The sequence below is a fragment of the Podarcis gaigeae genome (assembly GCF_964106915.1).
Source record: "Podarcis gaigeae genome assembly, chromosome: Z".
In the NCBI taxonomy this organism is placed as follows: domain Eukaryota; kingdom Metazoa; phylum Chordata; class Lepidosauria; order Squamata; family Lacertidae; genus Podarcis; species Podarcis gaigeae.
In genome coordinates, this window is record NC_139691.1 from 31,620,098 (window position 1) to 31,638,781 (window position 18,684).

General features: G+C 42.8%; 1 protein-coding gene across 22 annotated transcripts in view; it reads right to left on the reverse strand.

Annotated features, from left to right (window-relative positions):
- Positions 1–1,553: 1,553 nt before the first annotated feature.
- The window catches only part of LOC310836723 (putative G-protein coupled receptor 34), a 359,394-nt gene continuing 342,263 nt past the window's right edge, over positions 1,554–18,684 (reverse strand). For 10 of the 22 annotated variants that reach the window (XM_083722460.1, XM_083722453.1, XM_083722471.1 and 7 more), the window contains 2 exons: positions 4,908–5,023; positions 1,554–2,608 (listed from right to left, as the gene is read on the reverse strand). In XM_083722460.1, coding sequence (XP_083578586.1) covers positions 1,594–2,604 — 1,011 coding nt within the window. In that variant the 5' untranslated portion in view covers positions 2,605–2,608; positions 4,908–5,023 and the 3' untranslated portion in view covers positions 1,554–1,593. Of the gene's footprint in view, positions 2,609–4,907; positions 5,024–18,684 lie in introns of those variants that run through there. The other 12 variants (XM_083722459.1, XM_083722457.1, XM_083722468.1 and 9 more) reach the window with 3 other exon arrangements.

The following is an 18,684-nucleotide window of genomic DNA, read 5'->3' on the forward strand; positions in this document are numbered from 1 at the left end:
GCTATCAAATGAAACCTGCTGCCACATCGAAAACATGACTTGCTGGCCATAGCAGACACTTGTGAGGCTTCCTTACAGCTCTGCCTGCTAGTTCCCCCACGCTGGGAATTATCTGAACATCCAACCCTTGGGGTATTTGAATTTTCAATACGTTTTCGATGATGTTGATATTCTTGCTCACACAATCTACCAGTCACATAATTCATATTCAGCTGCTCCTCTGGCAAAACTTGTAAAGTTAGTACTAAGTTTTCAAACCCTGCATGCAGGCTGCTAAGCAGAGTATAAACTTTAATATTTTCAGGAAAATTCACACCTAGAGATGACAGTTGGTTGAAATACTCAGTCATCTGTGACGTGTGTTCAACCACACTATCCCCTGGCTTCAGTTTCAACTCATACAAAGCACGTATAATGTTCACCTTCTCTCCGGGCGTGGCTCTATGGTGAATTCGCCTAAGAGCTTCCCAAATTTCAAATGCAGACCTTAAATTTTCCACATGAGGTAATTGGGAATCGTCTATCGATACCATCAACATGCATCTAGCTTTAGTGTCCATTTTATCATGTTCCCTGTTCTGAGCATGTGCAGCAGCCTCTTGCTCTGCTGTGGCATCTGCTGCAACAGCCACAAACGGCTTTCGCCTCTGGACATAGTCAGCCCACACTTCTTTGGCTTCCAACCAGACTTGAGCCCTCTTAGACCACTGCACGTAATTAGCAGAGTTCAACTTTGTAAAGGGAACCTGGAAATTTTCCACTGCCATTCTTGGGGTCTGCTGCTACTCCCTCTGTGTGCCCTTGCTTCTCTTTCCCCTTGGGATTTGTTTTACTCACTTTTCAGACGCCTCCAGTCTCCTCTGAAGCCTTTTAAACTTTTTTCCCTCCGTCTCTTCACTAGCAACCTACCACCGTCCTCTGTTTTTATTAACAAAACAAAAAACAGAACGGGAGGTCAAGCTAGCCTTTTGCAGCTAATGAAGCTGTAAATCTTCACTTACGCAGCTCTCTCAACTTTCTGCAGCCTCTCAGTTCCTTTAAGAGCTGGATTTATGACCAAGCCGGTCTTCTCTCATCCGAAAGCTGCTTTCACTTTCTCTGCACACAATACAGCTGTAGAAACGTAGAAGGAGCCATAACCTAAGAGAGTCTGTGTACTGGTCCAGTAAACGCTTCCGCTGCGCAACCAGCAACAGTTCTCTTTGCAGAGCATTAATTAAGTCCAGTGCAGAGATTCTTGTTGCAGTACAAGCTTCAGAGTCTCAGTAGCAAAGGAATAACGACACAGGGAAGCCTGTCTTTCCAAAGACAGGTTTATTGCAGACAGATAACAGAAACACCTCCGGAGCTTTCAGACATTTTTGCTTCACGCCCCGCAGGCAGAGAAAACAAACACTCTTTATATACTGAGCAACTTAACAACTTAACGAGCTTGACTACTTAAAGTCACATGACATTGCTAACTTGCCAGCGTCTTAGGTTTCACACCCTAACAGTCCATTCCCTAGCCTAGCGTCTGGCTTCCTTGAAATGTGGTACATATTTGCTGCATATCTTCCATACTGCCCAACAACCAGTCACTCATCCTGTACCTCAGCTCTCCTGCATTCTGGAGTCTGTGATGGATTTTCTGTTGCCTGACATGTCTGGGTTCTTCTGAAGAGCTCCTTTCAGTTTTCCATGGGTGGCTGCCAGCAGAGCCCTCTTAAAATTGCTGGACAGAAAAAAGAAAATAATGGGGTCGAAGCAGCAGTTGAGGGCTGAGATGCAAAGGACAACTTCATTGGCAAAGTGGAGGGCCTGAACACTCTCTGCAGCAGAAAAGACCCCTACCTGGGCAAAGATGTAGGGCACTCGGACCACGTGGTAGGGAGCAAAGCATATTGTGAAGACGAGCAGGACCACAGAGATCTTCAGAGTGGCTCTGCTGCTAACCCACTTACTTTTCCTTAAGGATGCTGTGTGGAGCTTAAGAGAGATTTTGCTGTAAGAGTAAAGGAAAAACAGCAACAGGATAAAGAAAAGGAGCACTGCTATCATGTTGAGCACTGCTGCCAGAGCTCCTCTCTTCTTGAAGTGGAAGCATTTGTGGCTGCAGGGGTCGTTGCTGTTGCCCTTGTTGAAAAAGTATGGCAGCATTATGGTAATGCAGAGCAGCCATACCACTCTGGAGGCAGAAGTGCTGTAAGGTACTTTGTGGATCCGGAACTGCTGGAGGGGCCAGATGATCTTCAGGTAGCGGTCCAGGCAGATCAGGCTGAGGAGCAGGATGCTGATGTACATGGTGATATAGAAGACTGTGCCAACCACTTTGCACAGGATGGGAGGGCCACTCTCATTTTGATAAGCAGCCCGGAAGGGGAGGCAGAGGGCGAGCAAGAGGTCTGAGATGGCAAGGTTCTTCATGTACACCGTGATGGAGTTTGTCTTCTGTGTGCCAAACTGGAACACCCAGAGGGCCAGCATGTTGCTGAAGAAACCAAATGTGGAGATGACTGAGTACATCACAGGCAGAGTCCCTGCAAGAAAGCCATCTTGGATTTCACAAGTTGATCCATTAGAATCATTCCTTGGGAGATGGTCATTAGGGGAAAGGAAATTCATAGTTCTGCAAAAGAAAAGGGGGGTGGTACCAAGGTGCAGATGATTAGCTGATTCCACAAACAACTTGGTCCATCTTTGCTTTAGCTGCAAACATCTCTGGTAACTTATAAGGCATGTTGTTGATTCATACCTTCCTATTATGCAATGAAAGGCATTGCGGTAGTTTGTTGAGCCAGTTTGGCTCAACCAGATAGATCTCATAGGTGGAAATTGCATATCTGGTTGCTGTACTAGATGCCATTTTTGTAAAGATGCCATTTTTGTCATGTTATTTTAAATCATTTTTAGTCCACCTGACTTTTAGCTAATCATTTAAATTTTGACAAAACCTCAGTATATGTTTTGTTTAAGAAGTTAAAGGAAACCTAAAATTCACAATTAAATGTTTTAAGTGCTATGTTTTAACACACCAGAACCAAAGTTGCACAGAATGAATGCATCTGTGCATAACTAGTGTTTCATGCGCACTTACTTTGTCTTGTGATTTATTCTGTTTGTCCCATGATTTCTAGTCATGCGTACATGAAGGGTTTTCTTTGTCCCATTGCTTTCCCCAGGAAAGCTCACCGTTTCACTGCTGAATCAGAACATCAGTCCACAGAAAACCCAATAGACATTTGTTCCAATTCAACAGTAAACAGCAGATCTTCCTGGGGAAAGTGACAGAACAAACAAAAACAAAAAAGGAACCTCTCAGACCAGGGGCATTGCATGAGCTGCTGGTGGGCACATGCATGCCCTGGGGACAGGCTGCAGAGGGTGAACGGATCCTGTGTCAAGCCCTCACCTCCAACCTGCCGCTCACATGGGCCAAGTGGGGCCATGCTGCAATCCTGCGCACCAGCAGCCCTTAGCAGGCACAAAGGGAACACTCACACTGCCCTGCCAGCCCTGCACCACTTTGTGATGCTGCAGTGCTATGTGGAGGAGGATGCAACAGGTATGCACCCTTCCTGTTGTGTCCTCTTCACACAGCCCTGTAGCACAGGGCTGGCAAGGCAGCAAGAAGCAAGATGCATTCCCCCAATGCACCCGGGGTCCACGGCCCCTCTGACCCTCCCCACGTGGCACCACTTTCTCAGACCCACGACTATTTAATCACATTATTTAATGATGAACAGTGTCAGATTTATGTATAAGCTAAACAAGCTATAGGTTAAGGCCCCACTCTCTTGGGGGCCCAAATTTTTTTTAAAGTAAAAAAATGGATGTACATTTCCAAAATATAAGAGAAAGAACAAATAAAATAAAAACCTTCATACAGCAACAGTGTTTTATGTTGTGCAGACTCTCATGATGTAAGTAATGGGCCCCACCTGCTAGCCTGCTCCCTAAAATATCACTTCTTCTTAATTGTATTTCAGTTCCACAATTACTTTGATAAAATACATATTTTGTTATGTGCAAATGGCTTTAGGTACCTATTAGGTCCATATATAACCGTATAGCATATATTCAACACACAAAAAGTGACAATTTGTTGTTGACAAAGGACAGCTGGACATATAAAGGGCCCCCATTACCTTCAGTAGCTTAGGGCTTCATCAAACCTAAAACTGGCCCTGATGATGAACCTACTGTTTCAGAGTGTCTAATGTCTGTGGACAGAGATTTGTCAGCAGAAACTTCCAAACTGACAAGCAAACCCAGAATTGGTTCTATATTTGTATATCTCTGCCAATATATATATATGGGAGTGGGCAAGAGCTCAGTGGCACAGCAGAAGGCCCCTGCTTCAATGCCCTGCTTCTCCAGGTAAGGCTGGAAGGGACCCCTGCTTGAAACCGTGAAGAGCCACTACTGGTTAGTTTGAACAACTCTGAGCTAGATGGAAAAATTGTCTGACTTCATATAAGGCACCTTCATGTGTTCCTATGGTAGAAGCAAAACATGCCATGACGAAGCACATTTTTATCTTAGAAGAAGATTTTGCAATTTCCTTTAAAAACCAGCATCTTTGGGTATCTTAACTATTAATGTTTGTAAGCAAAAGCTACCCCCCCCCCCACATTTCTATACCATCTCTCCTTTTTCAGTTTTATTTACAATCTGAAAAACAAAAATATTTGCTTTTTATTTACAAAAACAAAAATCCACAAAGACAAAAACAATAAACAAGAAAACAACACTATCAGGACAGAAGCAAAAAAAATACCCAAGAGTTTCAGAAATCAGACATATTGAAATCATAAAGCTCCAAGTAATATGAAGGTTATCAAATACCATACCTATGCCTGGTTTTCCAGCTTATAGCTTAAGCTAACCATTCTAGGCTTAAAAATAAACCAACAACTTTTGCCTACCTTTGCAGCTTCGACTTCTTTCACTCGTCCCAGCTCTTTTAAAAAGTCCAACGAGCTCGTGACAGAATTTCATGTAGCGTCTCTGCCTCTTTCACCTCTAATGTCAAGATGCTATACTGTCAGCAAAGAGATGGAAGTGGTTTGGTATGTGGGAGGGTTTTTTATATATATAAAAAGAGCAAATCTACAAAAATCAGCCCACATCTAACAGTGTCTGAGCCTGCTGCAGAAAGAGAAGAAGTGAAAGAGTGTGCTTGCTTGCTTGCTTTCTTTTCAGCAAAGGGAAACAGAAGCAATTTGCTGGAGAGGGGGTAGGGAGTGGACACTTGGGCTTAGGATGAGAGGTGATGGTGTTTTCCTTGTGCGCTTTGTATACAGCATGTGTGTCTTGGGGTGAGATGCATATGCATCTGAGCATGCAATTATCAGCATTCCTTCTGTTTTCAATGTTAAAAGCTTGAAGTTTCGTTGCTTACGTAGCCACAAACATATACAAGAGGCTTGGAGAAACCTCAATTTTTACAAAGTGCAACCCCCCCAACCCCCCCCCCCACAACCTACCCATTGGGAGACCTCAAAAACAGCCCAGTGAGGCTTCAGAATTCTTACTACCTGATGTGGGGTTTGGGGACAGGGGGGAGTGGAGTTGCTAGGGTGGATGTTGTGTTGGTTGTAGTCCAGTCTTTCCTTGGTAAAAATTGTAACTGGCCTATTTAAAGGGTAGCACATTTGGCCTTTTGAAATGATACAATGAAAACAAAATGTAATTTTAATAAAGCAACCTCTTAGCAACCACCTTAACATTAGTTGTTCATTTTAGCTGTCTCTACACTAATACACAGAGTACAGGAAACAAGCAAGAGGAACTTGAGCTCTTAATACAGGATGGCGAATATGACCTAATAGTGATTACTGAATCCTGGTGAGATGAGACTTAAGACTGGAATATAGAAACTGGTGCCTCCCCCCACCTCCAGCTGGAGCTCTCCAGAATTCAGCTCTGGCACCTCTCAGATGGGCGCCATTGCCATTCTCAGAGAACAAGGGAGTTCACGGTGAGCTCCAGTATCCCTTTTTCTAGAGAAACAGCACTGGGTACAACCTATTCAAAAGGGGTAGACCAAATAGGAAAGGAGTAGGAGTAGCATTATATATAAAGGATGTGTATGTTTGTAAAGAGATCCATGACCTGGATCATGGAAAGCAGACTCAAAGTCTATGGGTAAAAATGGTAGGAGTAAGAAGCAACAGTGATCTTACTATGACTGTTGGCTATAGACCTCCAAGCCAGACTGAGGACTTGGATGATGCCTTCCTAGAGCACCTTACCAAACATTCAGAAAGGAGAGAGGTAGTAGTCATGGAAGACTTCAGCTACCCCAATATCTGCTGGAACTCAAACTCTGTCAAGAATGCAAGGTCCAACAAATTCCTCAATTGCTTCACTAACAATTTCATTTCCCAGAAGGTGGAAGAAGCAACAAGGGGATCCTCACCAACAGGGAGGAACTGATTGACAAAGTGAAAGTACTGGGGAGCTTGGCAGGAAGTAATCATTTCCTCTTGGGTTTCATTATAAGCAGGCAATTAAGAAGGCTGATTTCAAAAAGCTTAAGGAACTACTGAGTGAAATCCCATGTATTTTTTTTTTTTGCACTATTTTCTCCTTTGTTCTTTCATCGCTTTATTTTCTATAACGAATTATTTTAATGAAATGGTGTGTGTGTAACACCTAAAGAAACCAGCGTGGCTGCATAAGTAGCTCCCAGATGCGCGGAAATGTAAGAGATGGAAGCTGGGGTGACAACTTGAATAAAATTGTGGGCCAGGTAACCCACAGGGTGACAACTTGAATAAAAAGGTGGGCCAGGTAACCCACCTTGCACACCATTTGAATGGGAATGCCCATCCACTTTGTGGGGGCTCAGCCCCCTCAAATATTATATTGTGGGGGCCAAAGCCCCCATAGCCCCTAGGAGTTGGCTCTTATGGATGGAAGAAAAGAGAAATCATGAAAGAAAAATATACACAAGCAGCCAACAGTTGCAGGGAGAAGGTTCAGGTGAGCCAAAACACAGAATGAGCTATTCAATGCTATTCAATGACAGAGAGAAGGCAGAATTGTTGGACCCCTACGTTGCCTCTGTCTTCACCCAAAAAGAATGAGCCACAAGCTTCATGGATCAGGGGAATACTGGGGACATAGTATCATAGAATTATAGAGTTGGAAGGGACCCTAAGGCTCATTTAGTCCAACCCCCTGCAGTGTATCTTGTATATTTATTTCAGTAAGCCTTTTGACAAATGATATTTTTGCAGAGAAGCTGGTAAAATGTGGGCTGGCTGAGGTTAACTCCCTGACCCCCACAGTGGTTTGAAGTAGAGCTCTTGCTTATTGTTTAAAATATAATATTGATGTGAGTGGTGCAGTGCTAGAATAATTGTCAGAATCTACTTTTGGCACAGTTTGTGGTTTGTGTTTGTTTTTAAGCCATTCTTTAATGTATTAGATGGAACTTAAATTGCTTGAATTGCATGGTATTATATATTATATGGACGTTTCAATTTGTATAAAAGTTAGAAGGGCAGGCCTACAGAAGGGCAGGGCGAGGTTGGCTGTGTACCTTCCTGGCCCGTTCTCCTATCCAGCAAGTGGGTGTTTTTGTATAGCTTCAGCTGTTGACTGCATATTGTTAGGCTGTAGAGAGGAATCTGATGTATCTGCTACTGAGCTACAGCCCTTCCCCCATTAAAGCAGCCAGTATTCCCCCATTAAAGCACCCAGAGCCAGGGCTTTTTCGGCTGTGGCTCCGATCTGGTTAAACGCTCTGTCACAAGAGACTAGGGCCCTGCGGGACTTGACATCTTTCCGCAGGGCCTGCAAGACAGAGCTGTTCCACCAGGCCTTTGGCCAAGGTACAGCCTGACACCCTCCTTTGGCAATCCTCACAGACCTCTAGCTCAATGGTTGCCATTAATTTGATTTGAACTGATTTAATAATGAAATGATTTTAGAATGTTGTATTATTTTACTGTTGTTAGCCACTCTGAGCTCGGCTTCGGCTGGAGAGGGCGGGATATAAATAAATTATTATTATTATTATTATTATTATTATTATTATTATTATTATTATTATTATTATTTCCAGGCTCTCCTCCCATCCAAGTACTCAGCAAGGCTGATCCTTCTAAGTTTTCAAAATCAGCTAAGTTCAAGGTGGTGTGGACATAGGCAAGGATGGGTGAGACTGAGAAATAAGCAACTAGGATGTTTTAATGGGCAATATTATTTCTGATCATTCAACAACTGGGCGGCAGAATCCTTTCCCAATACAGCAGAATTCACCCAGAGATTTCTCAGTAAAACATGATGCAGGTGTGGGGCCAAGGGTTGAAGACCCATTACTATTTCTGCAGTAGGTTCCCTGCAAGGTCCCTGTCTCCAGCATCATGAAGCCACCTAATGAGAGGGAAAGGGGAGATTTTTTGCCACTAATAAGATGCCTGACCCTTTGTGCTGATAGGAACCAATCAGAGTGGAAATAGTCAGCCATTGAGGAAGGGCTGCCAAGGGTCCTGTGGAGAAGGCAAGCAGGAAGATCTTCAAGGAGGTGTTGTCTCCATATGTGCCACAGCTAAGGATTTCCAGGAACTGAAAAGCAAAGGGGACTTGGCTTTCCTTTTCCAGGGAAAAGTGTGCAAGTCCTATTATGTACAACAGAAGTTCATGGGAAACACAACTTGAAGTCACTGTGGAAGAAGACATTGGAATGCACCAAATCATTTGCCCATTTACATGCACAAAAATTAGTAAATCAATCTGAAAGGCAACTCACGGAATTCTGCACTAATCACCACGATGCATCCCTCCTCCTCCTCCTCCTCCTCCTCCTTCTTCTTCTTCTTCTTCTTCTTCTTCTTCTTCTTCTTCTTCTTCTTCTTCTTCTTCTTCTTCTTCCTCTCCTCCTCCTCCTATAATTATAAGATTATTGTATAATCTTAGGAGGTTATATATAGTCTTCCCACCCCTGTGGCAGTGAATGTGTTTCTACTAGGAACATAAGAACCACCTGCTAGATCAAGACAATGGCCCATCTAGTCCAGCATCCTGTTTTCTTGCAGTAGCCAACCATTTTTTAAAATTCCTTGTATACCATGTCCCAATATCTTTTGGCATGTTTACATATTTGCATCAGGGAGCCTTCTGCCTCAGAGCACTTCCAACATAGATTGGACCCTCTTCTATTCATTTCAGCAAGTTTTGATGGTGTCAGATACCATCTGTACAACATTTTTTTTCTATTTTCTTTTACTGCAAAGCGAGCAGGAAAAAAATCATTTTATTCCAAAGTTTCTCCTAATCGGTAAGCTCAATATTATGCCCAATGTCAATCACCCAATGTATCTTCACAGCTTTGACTAGCTCATCTTGGTTTTCCCAGTCTAGTAGGATTTTATATAAGATAAGATAATACTTTATTCGGCTATAAGCCCACAAGGTAAAACAAATCAGTAGATAAAATAGCATTTTACAATCTAAAATATCAACTAAAATATTTCAACGCATAATCTCCTTCACATTACTTACAATCTCTAGGATTTTATATATTATATACATATATATATATATGCAGGTTTTGGTGTCCTCGGGTGTCTTCCCGTGTAAAAGTTGGGGTGTCTAGGCGACGTTTCGACGAGGTCTCACTCGTCATCTTCAGGCTGGTGCTTTCGGCTTCTTGTTACTGGAACAGAGCGGGATCTCAATGTTTGAGTTCCTATAAATACTGTAGAGGGGGTGTGGTGTCTAGCCTCCAATGTTCTGGGCAGAGAGGAAGTTCCCAGGCTAGTGTGCCTTTTCTTCTTTTGTTCCTTAATTACTTGAGAGATACCTTGAGTGATTTCTTGAGTGATATCCTGAGTACCACTTAGGTGGGTCATTAGGTGTGGATTAGTTGCTAAAGTCTTTGTGTCTTGACCTCTTGAACTTTGTGAAGAGTTTTCCTGAGAAGATGGCTGTATTGCACTTAGTTGTGCTTTATTCCCCCCGAATACATCTTGGACCTGACCAACCACTGCCTAACCAACACGTACTTCATCCACAATGGACAAAGATACAAACAGATAGAAGGAGCACCTATGGGATCACCCCTCTCACCGGTCATCGCAAACCTGTACATGGAACACTTTGAAACCAATGCTTTAGACAAGTCAGAACACAAACCCAAACTTTGGCTCAGATATGTTGACGACACCTTTGTAATTTGGCCACACGGGAAGGAAAAACTGGATAGCTTCCTCACACATCTCAACAACTTACACCCCAAAATACAATTCACTATGGAAATAGAAGCCAACAACCAACTTCCCTTCCTTGACGTCCTAATCTACAAAAAACCTGATGGCTCCCTAGGACACACTATCTACCAGAAAAAAACACACACCAACCGCTACTTACATGCACAATCACACCACCACCCTGCACAAATAAACTCCGTAGCCAAGACTCTCATCTCCAGAACCAAACGCCTGGCTGACAAAGACCACTTGACAACTGAGTTACAGAATCTCTCAAATGTGTTAATTGCCAATGGATACCAGCAAAACAGGATTACGAAGCTAATCCAAAAGGAAACACCCCCCAAAAACCAAGACACAGAAGAAAACAATGGCATGGCCCTCCTTCCTTATATCAAGGGCACTACAGATAAAATTAGCAAAATCCTCCATAAACACAATATCAAAACAGCCTTTTGCACCAACCAAAAAATAGCCAATATCCTCAGAAACCCCAAGGATAAAATCCAGTTGGAAAACCAAGGGATCTATGAAATACCCTGCAAAGTCTGCCCAGCCACGTACATTGGACAAACAAACAGACGAATAAATGCACGTATCGCAGAACACAAGAATGCCGTCAAAAAAGAAGAAAAAACTTCCTCTCTTTTCCAACACATGAAAGAAACAGGACACGAAATTAATTTTGCAGATTCCAAATTGCTCTTTAACACGGAACATCACCACAAGAGAATAATCATGGAAGCCATCGAGATAGAGAAACACCCTCACAACATGAACAAGCGTGACGACACATCCCGCTTGCCAGACATCTGGAAATTAGCCCTCCCCACAAAAACTGACACCAGATCCAGAGGCACACAGAACGCCAACACCAATCAACCACACCAGACCCAAACCCAGACCCTCTCCACAGATGAATTACTGACACCATCCAGTAGCCAATCCATGGTGGCACCTCCGGATGCTGCACCCCCCTGCAATCCCTACACAGATCTGGCTGACACAAGCCACAAAACCACAGCTCGCCCCTATACACGAAGCCAAGCCAAAGCACAACTAAGTGCAATACAGCCATCTTCTCAGGAAAACTCTTCACAAAGTTCAAGAGGTCAAGACACAAAGACTTTAGCAACTAATCCACACCTAATGACCCACCTAAGTGGTACTCAGGATATCACTCAAGAAATCACTCAAGGTATCTCTCAAGTAATTAAGGAACAAAAGAAGAAAAGGCACACTAGCCTGGGAACTTCCTCTCTGCCCAGAACATTGGAGGCTAGACACCACACCCCCTCTACAGTATTTATAGGAACTCAAACATTGAGATCCCGCTCTGTTCCAGTAACAAGAAGCCGAAAGCACCAGCCTGAAGATGACGAGTGAGACCTCGTCGAAACGTCGCCTAGACACCCCAACTTTTACACGGGAAGACACCCGAGGACACCAAAACCTGCATTCCTGTACCCGTGAAAATCTACGAAAGCAAATATATATATATATATATATTGTTGTTTCCCATTAGTATCTTTTCAAATTCTGAGCCCTCTTCAGCAAATACTTTCTCTTTTCTAAAGCTTTTACTCACTTGCATATATTGGAACCAGTCTGTAAATATTTTTCCTGTTTCTTACCTCATTTTCAATCTTACCAAATTTTACTTAAAGTCTAGGAGGTCTTTGTATGTTCCCTAGACTTTGTCCATATTTAGCCTTTTTACTGCCACTGCTTCCATAGGCAATACCCAGCCTGGGTCTTTCTTTCTAAAAGGTCCTTATATCTTGCCCAAATATTGTATAGACTTTTCCTTTTTAAAATAATAATATATTATTTATTTATTTTCAGATTTTGAAATTTACGAACAATTATCAAACAACCAACATAGAAAGAGAATTCTGAAGAATCTTCTGGACTTCGCTCTTCCCCTTTGGGGTCCTTATATTAACCTTTTCCTCCTGCATATTGTCTATTAATCCAAATCTATTAAATTTCCATTCTAACCAAAATTCAACATTAAACTACAAGTGTTATTCCAATTCTACTAATAATTTTAATTATTTACAGTGGTTTTTAAGATAATTTATATATTTTCCCCATTCCTTACTAAAATTTTAGACTTCTTGATTTCTGATTATTCCAGCCATTTTTGCCATTTCAGCATAGTCCATCAACTTAATCTGCCATTTTTCTTCAACCTTTCCTAATCACATGGTTGAAAAAAAATTTGTGGGCTTTGGTGTTATAATATAGATAACCATGCCCTCCAAACACCAGATCAAACTCTTCTAGATCCAAAATGCCTTCATCCTTCACACTTCCTCATAGTACATTTTTTTGCATCTATTAATATTTTAAATGTAAAATCAAGCCTGTCAATTCCAGTGAAAGATCAATGGAGCCAGAGTTCACCAGGCATGGGTAGACCTCTGGGAACAAGCTGTGAAACCATTCGTTTATCACGTCCTTGGCGTTGATGTCTGAGCTCAGGATGCACAATGAGATGTCCACAAAAATATCCCCTACAGATATAAAAGGAGTTGGTGTAGTTTCTTGCATGCTGCTCTATAATTTCAAAGGCTTCTGGAAAAATTAAAGAAAGAAGTAGGGGTCGGTAAACCATGTTTCCAGAAAGCAGAAACAGGGGGGAGAGAATGAGGGTCTTCTTCTAAGAGGTGTGTCTTCGACTATGAAATCGACAGTAGATCGAAAGCAACCTCGAAGAAGTGTGTAATTCTCCCAAATGAGAAACATTTCAACACTACCCAGCCCACCCAACTATCTTCTCTCCCTAGACAGAAGCAAAATCAGACCATTACTGAACCTTGTTTGGGGGATAGGCGACCCTTCCTTCTCCAGTGAACAGTTAATATATGCCAGTATGCTCCAACACGAATGACGTAACAGCTATGTGGCTTGGCTTTGTCATTTCTGTTTTGGTTGACCACATTTTTTATAATGTTGCTGTTAAATATGCTGAATCTTCTCTAGTTAACATACATTTTTTAAAATTTTGTTGTTTTTATTCAACAGAAATGCTGTTATCTGTCTAGGTTGTTTTTATATAATCCTGACATAGTTACACTGCTAGAGCCAGATCATTCAAAAGCTGTCATCACCTCTTTCCTTTCATCAACATGCTGCCATGACCTTTGGTTTGTGGTCCACCTGCACCACTGTCTGGATAGATATAGCCTTACTACTGTTGTCTATGCTCTAGTAACCTGTAGGACAGATTACTGCAATGTTTTATACATAGGGCTGCCTCTGAAGACACTTCAGCTGGCGGAGAATTCAGTGGCCTGGTTGCTCACCAGGACAAGACAGTTTGAGCATATTACATTGATCCCTGCCTGACAGCACTGGCTGCCAATTAGCTTCTGGGCCCAATTCAAAGTGCTGGTTTTGACCTGTAAGGCCTTAATTGGCTCAGGGCCGCAATACTTCAAGGACTGCCTCTTTCCATATAAATCTACCTTGACCCTGCAATAAGATTCTGAGGCCCTTTGTGTGTCTCCTCCTCAAGAGGTCTGGAGGGTGGCAACACAATAAAGGGCTTTTTCTGAAGTGGCTCCCCATTTGTGGAATGCTCTCCACGATCTTTCCCCAACCCACCCTGCCCAAACCCCACACTTTCCCCCAACCTGGCCCACCCAAACTGCAAGACCTTTACCCACCCCACCCCAACTCTGTGATGCTTCTCCCACCCACCCTACCTGAACTCCATGCTCTTTCCCCAACTCATCCTGCCCAATCTCCACAATCTTTATCCCACCCACCCTGCCTGAGCTCTGTCCTCTTTCTCACCCTACTTGCCCAATCTTCATGCCACAGTTGCCCCCGCCCACCCCCCTTGCCTTTGCCAGCTGTCTTTCCTCCGCCACTGTGGCAGCAGTGGCTAGACTTCGGCCATACGTCTTCTTGCAGCCTACTTGGACTTGCTGCAGCTGCAGGAAGTGGTGCACCTGCTTTGGAAGTGTGCTTCAAAGAAGTGCTGAGCCCATTTCTGGGAGCATGGCAGAGGCCATGACAGTGGAGGAAAAGGCCATGGAGGAGGTGGCAGTGGTGGCAGAGCAGGACATCCAGAATTTCAAACAGAAGGGCTTCTGTGAACCCAGGATGTGCCGGCCAAAGTGGGACACTTGGGTGGTGTGGAAGCTCTGAAAATCTGCACAGTGCTCATATATAAGAGTAGATCTCTGTTGCATTCTGCTTGTGGCACTGAAGCTTCCAGCCCCACTTAACTGAAGCTGCAGAGGAAAGCTGCAGTGTAGCAAGGGACAGCAACTAAGGGATAGGTAGATGCTGGAGATGACAAGGAACAAAGGTGCTCATGGAACAGCTTCACAGGGCTTAAGGACATGAGATCTGTAAGGTGGAGATGGCAAGGTAAAATGTTAATGCAGGCTTTCCTGGAAAGGCCAATCCAGTTAACTAGGTGTATTAAGCTGATTTGTGATGCAGTGCAGAGAGAAGAAATATCATGGTGCAGCAGCACAACTGGGCACCTTCATCTGTCCCAGCTGCAACAAAGCATGTCTCTCTCATATTGGTCTCTGCAGCCATAGCAGGTGCTGCAATTTATCCAACAGTTTGAGTTTGTCCCCAAAGGCCCCCTCCACCATTGTCCCCTGAGAAAGACAGATGCCAGCAGATGTGTTTTGTACTTGTTTCTGAATGTAATTGTATTGTCCACTTAATGCTCTTCAGCCACATGCTGCTGCTTATTATTATTATTAGTAGTAGCAGTAGTAATGTTGGAGGTATAGACATTTTTGCAAATAAATAAAACTAAGTCTTCAACTGGGAAAACGTGACAGGAAGCAATGGCTGATGACTGAAAATGATAAAGGCAAAACAATAGAGATTTTCATCAAGGTCATGGGAAACTATAGCCTACAGAGCCACAAACCAGTTTGGCTCCAAGAGACTTTCAACTTGCAGCACAGAAATATGCTCTGATCTCCCAAGTCCTGTTCACAGCATTGGGTGAATTGTGTGTTAAACTGGAGCACATTCATGACAGGAACCATCTCTTCATTATCTGGATTTAGCAAAACACATCCAACAACCATGTGGTTCTTTGATGTTGTGGTGTTCTGCTTTGTCACACTTCCCTTTGCAAGAGCTGCCAGAAGTGGACTTGGGGCTTTCATAGGCATCTTTTGAGCAAGTCTTCTCAAGAGAGCAACTTGGCTCCTGGGGGCAGCCTTCACTCTGGGGAAATGAAACAAGATGCTCTGCACCTCAGCCTCTCCACACATGAAGAATTGGACCATCACCACAGAGCTTGCGAGGCAAGCCACTATTGGTGGTCCAAAGTTGCTGTTGCACCTCAGTGCCTTGCATCTGCTTGGGGCTGTCAGTTTCTTGGATTTGCATAAATTCACCCTGCCTGCGCAAAAAGCACTGGAAACCAAAGAGGCTGAAAGCATCCAAGATGATTCTCAACATCACACCTTGCCAGAGTTCTACATCACTTTCATCTCGCAGCAGGAGATGTTTCACCCTGCTGTTCCAAGATTGGACTGTTCTAGTTCTTGCTCAGGGGAAGTTGGTTTGTAGACCATATCTCAAAGCCAGTGGTAAAGATGAACGGCAGTGGCCACAGGAACACCTTATCAGAGAAGACACAGACACCTCCTAGTGGAAATTTAGCTCCAGGTTTAGCTCCTTCAAATTGCAGCCTACTCTCCCATGTCATACACGAAAGCAACATAGTCCCTTGCACATTTCACTTTCAGCTGCAAGGCACATGGTTGGGAATGAGTTGTTCTTACTGAGTACCAGTCCAAATAACTTTTCCTACTACAGAACAGACTATATGGCCCAGTTTCAGCCCCAGGTTGGGATAAGTGCCATGTTCCCAGTAAAAGTACCTACAGGGAGCCTCAGTTTATATCCACCAGATAAAGGAGATCAGGATAGGCAAGGACTTGCTGTAGCCACCAGTTAATAAACCAGAATACTTGCAACTTGTCTAAAAGCCACAAACACACAGGCATTTGTGGATGGTGTGGCAATGACATAGATCACTTGCAGAAACCAAGAACAAGGTGTGAACAGGGCTGTCTTCTGAAGCAAAGATCAGGCACCCATGAGCAGAGGGCATTTTGTAGTGTAGGAAGATGACAACAAACACAAAATGCAGACAGCTAAAATTTCCTCAAGGCAGACACCTAAAGGCAGACACCTAAAGGGTGCTAGATGAGAGTGATGATCAAGTTGCGATCAGATACCACATTAAATTCCATTAGGGACATATGAAGTTGGCTTATGGCAGCTCAGTCTATTTGCCCATCCAAGTCCCATAATGTCTATTTTGGCTGGCAGCAGCTCTCCAGCGTCTTACTGATCAAGACTGTTACAGAAGCGGCATTTAAAAACCATATTGTCAGGAAAGCATTGTTTAATGTTTGGATAAGATATAAAGATCTATTGGAAAATAAAACCCCAAGGTAGTTGTCCCCAATGGAAGCAAAAGCTCAGAAAAAGCTCAATATGGAGGCCAAATGGCCAAAATATTGGGAAATTTTGGAACAAGAAGGAGAAAGACTGAAACTGCAGAGTTTTGAGAAACTAAAGAACAAAATGCGAGATTGGCTTCATTATTATCAGATAATGGAGGCATATAATTTGGACAAGAAAATTGGCTTCCAGGTGGAAAAATCAAAACTAGAAACAGAACTGTTAGAACCCAAAACTAAGATTTTGTCAAAGATGTATAACTTGCTGTTGAAATGGAACACTCAGGATGAAACGGTAAAATCTGTTATGATTAAATGGGCACAAGATGTTGGACATAACATTATGTTTGCTGACTGGGAACAGTTATGGACCACAGGAATGAAGTTTACGGCATGTAATGCCTTAAGAGAGAATATTATGAAAATGATTTACAGGTGGTACATGACCCCAGTCAAGCTTGCAGAAATTTATCATTTGCCCGATAATAAATGTTGGAAATGTAAAGAAAATGAAGGTACATTTTTTCACCTTTGGTGGACGTGCCCAAGGATTAAGGCTTTCTGGGAAATGATATATAATGAAATGAAAAAGGTATTTAAATATACCTTCTTGAAGAAACCAGAGGCCTTTCTCCTGGGCATGGTCAGCCAATTGGTGCCAAAGAAGGATAGAACTTTCTTTATGTATGTCACAACAGCAGCAAGAATACTTATTGCTAAGTATTGGAAGACACAAGATTTACCCACTCTGGAAGAATGGCAGATGAAGGTGATGGACTATATGGGATTGGCAGAAATGACTGGCAGAATCAGAGACCAGGGAGAAGAGTCGGCGGAAGAAGAATGGAAGAAATTTAAAGACTATCTACAGAAATATTGTAAAATTAATGAATGTTAGAATGATGTTGGATAGAAATTAAGTAGTTTCCAGCTGTAATGCTTTAAGGGAATATGAGAAACAGGCTCAGAAACAGGTTAAAACTTAATGGTAAGGATTTGCTGAACTAACAATTTGAATTGGAATACAAAAAAGGGAGGTATGAGGAGGTCCGGGAAACATGTTAAAGGAAAATGAGAAATGGAAAATTTGCATGTTTCTTTTTTATTATTATTAATTATTTTTACTTTTGTATTTTTGTTACTATTTTTTATTTTCTTTTTATCTTGATCGTATTATTAAAAACCTTAATAAATATTCTATAAAAAAAAATCCAGAAGCGGCATTCAAGTCCTGTTCACAGCATGCGGAAGATTGTGTGTTGGTTGGTTTTTTTAAAAAAACTGGAGCACGTCAGTAACAGGAATCATCTCTTCAGCATCTGGAGTCAGCAAAGCACATCCCCCACTGAACAACCATGTGTTTTTTTTGAGGCTGTGGTGCTCTGCTTTGTTGCACTCCCTTTTGCTGGAGCTGCCAGAGGTGGGCTTGGTGCTTCCAGGGGCATCTTTTGAGCAAGTCTTGCTTCTCAAGAAGGCATATTTGCTCCCAGGAACAGCCTTCACTCTGGGGAAATGAAAGAACATGCTCCACACCTCAGTTTCTCCACACATGAAGAATGTCATTCCCGCCATTTTTTGGAGGGGATGAATTTGCCATACCCCTCCTCCCCTGGAAAAAGAGGAGAGGTGATATTTCCTTAGGGGATGACATTATGGTCTGCGGATTATTTCACCCAATGGGGAAAGGTGATGGCAGTATATTTATGCTTGCTCAGTTGCATTTGTTGAATCTGACTAGTTAATTAGTTTTGCAGATCCTCAAGTTGTTATATTAGTCACATTTGGTTGTCTTGACTCTTCTTCATGGTGTGTTTGCTGGCAATTGGGTCATCACCATCAGCAGTCCAGTGTTGCTGTTGCACCTCAGTGCCTTGCAGGCAGTAATAGAGAAGAAGCCAGGCACCTCCTTGGGTTAGATTTGAAATGAATCAACCACCAACCTCTGGATATCTTGTCAGGTGAATCAGCTACATCTGCCATTGCTATCTCAACAAGGAACAGGAACTTTGTCAGTTAGT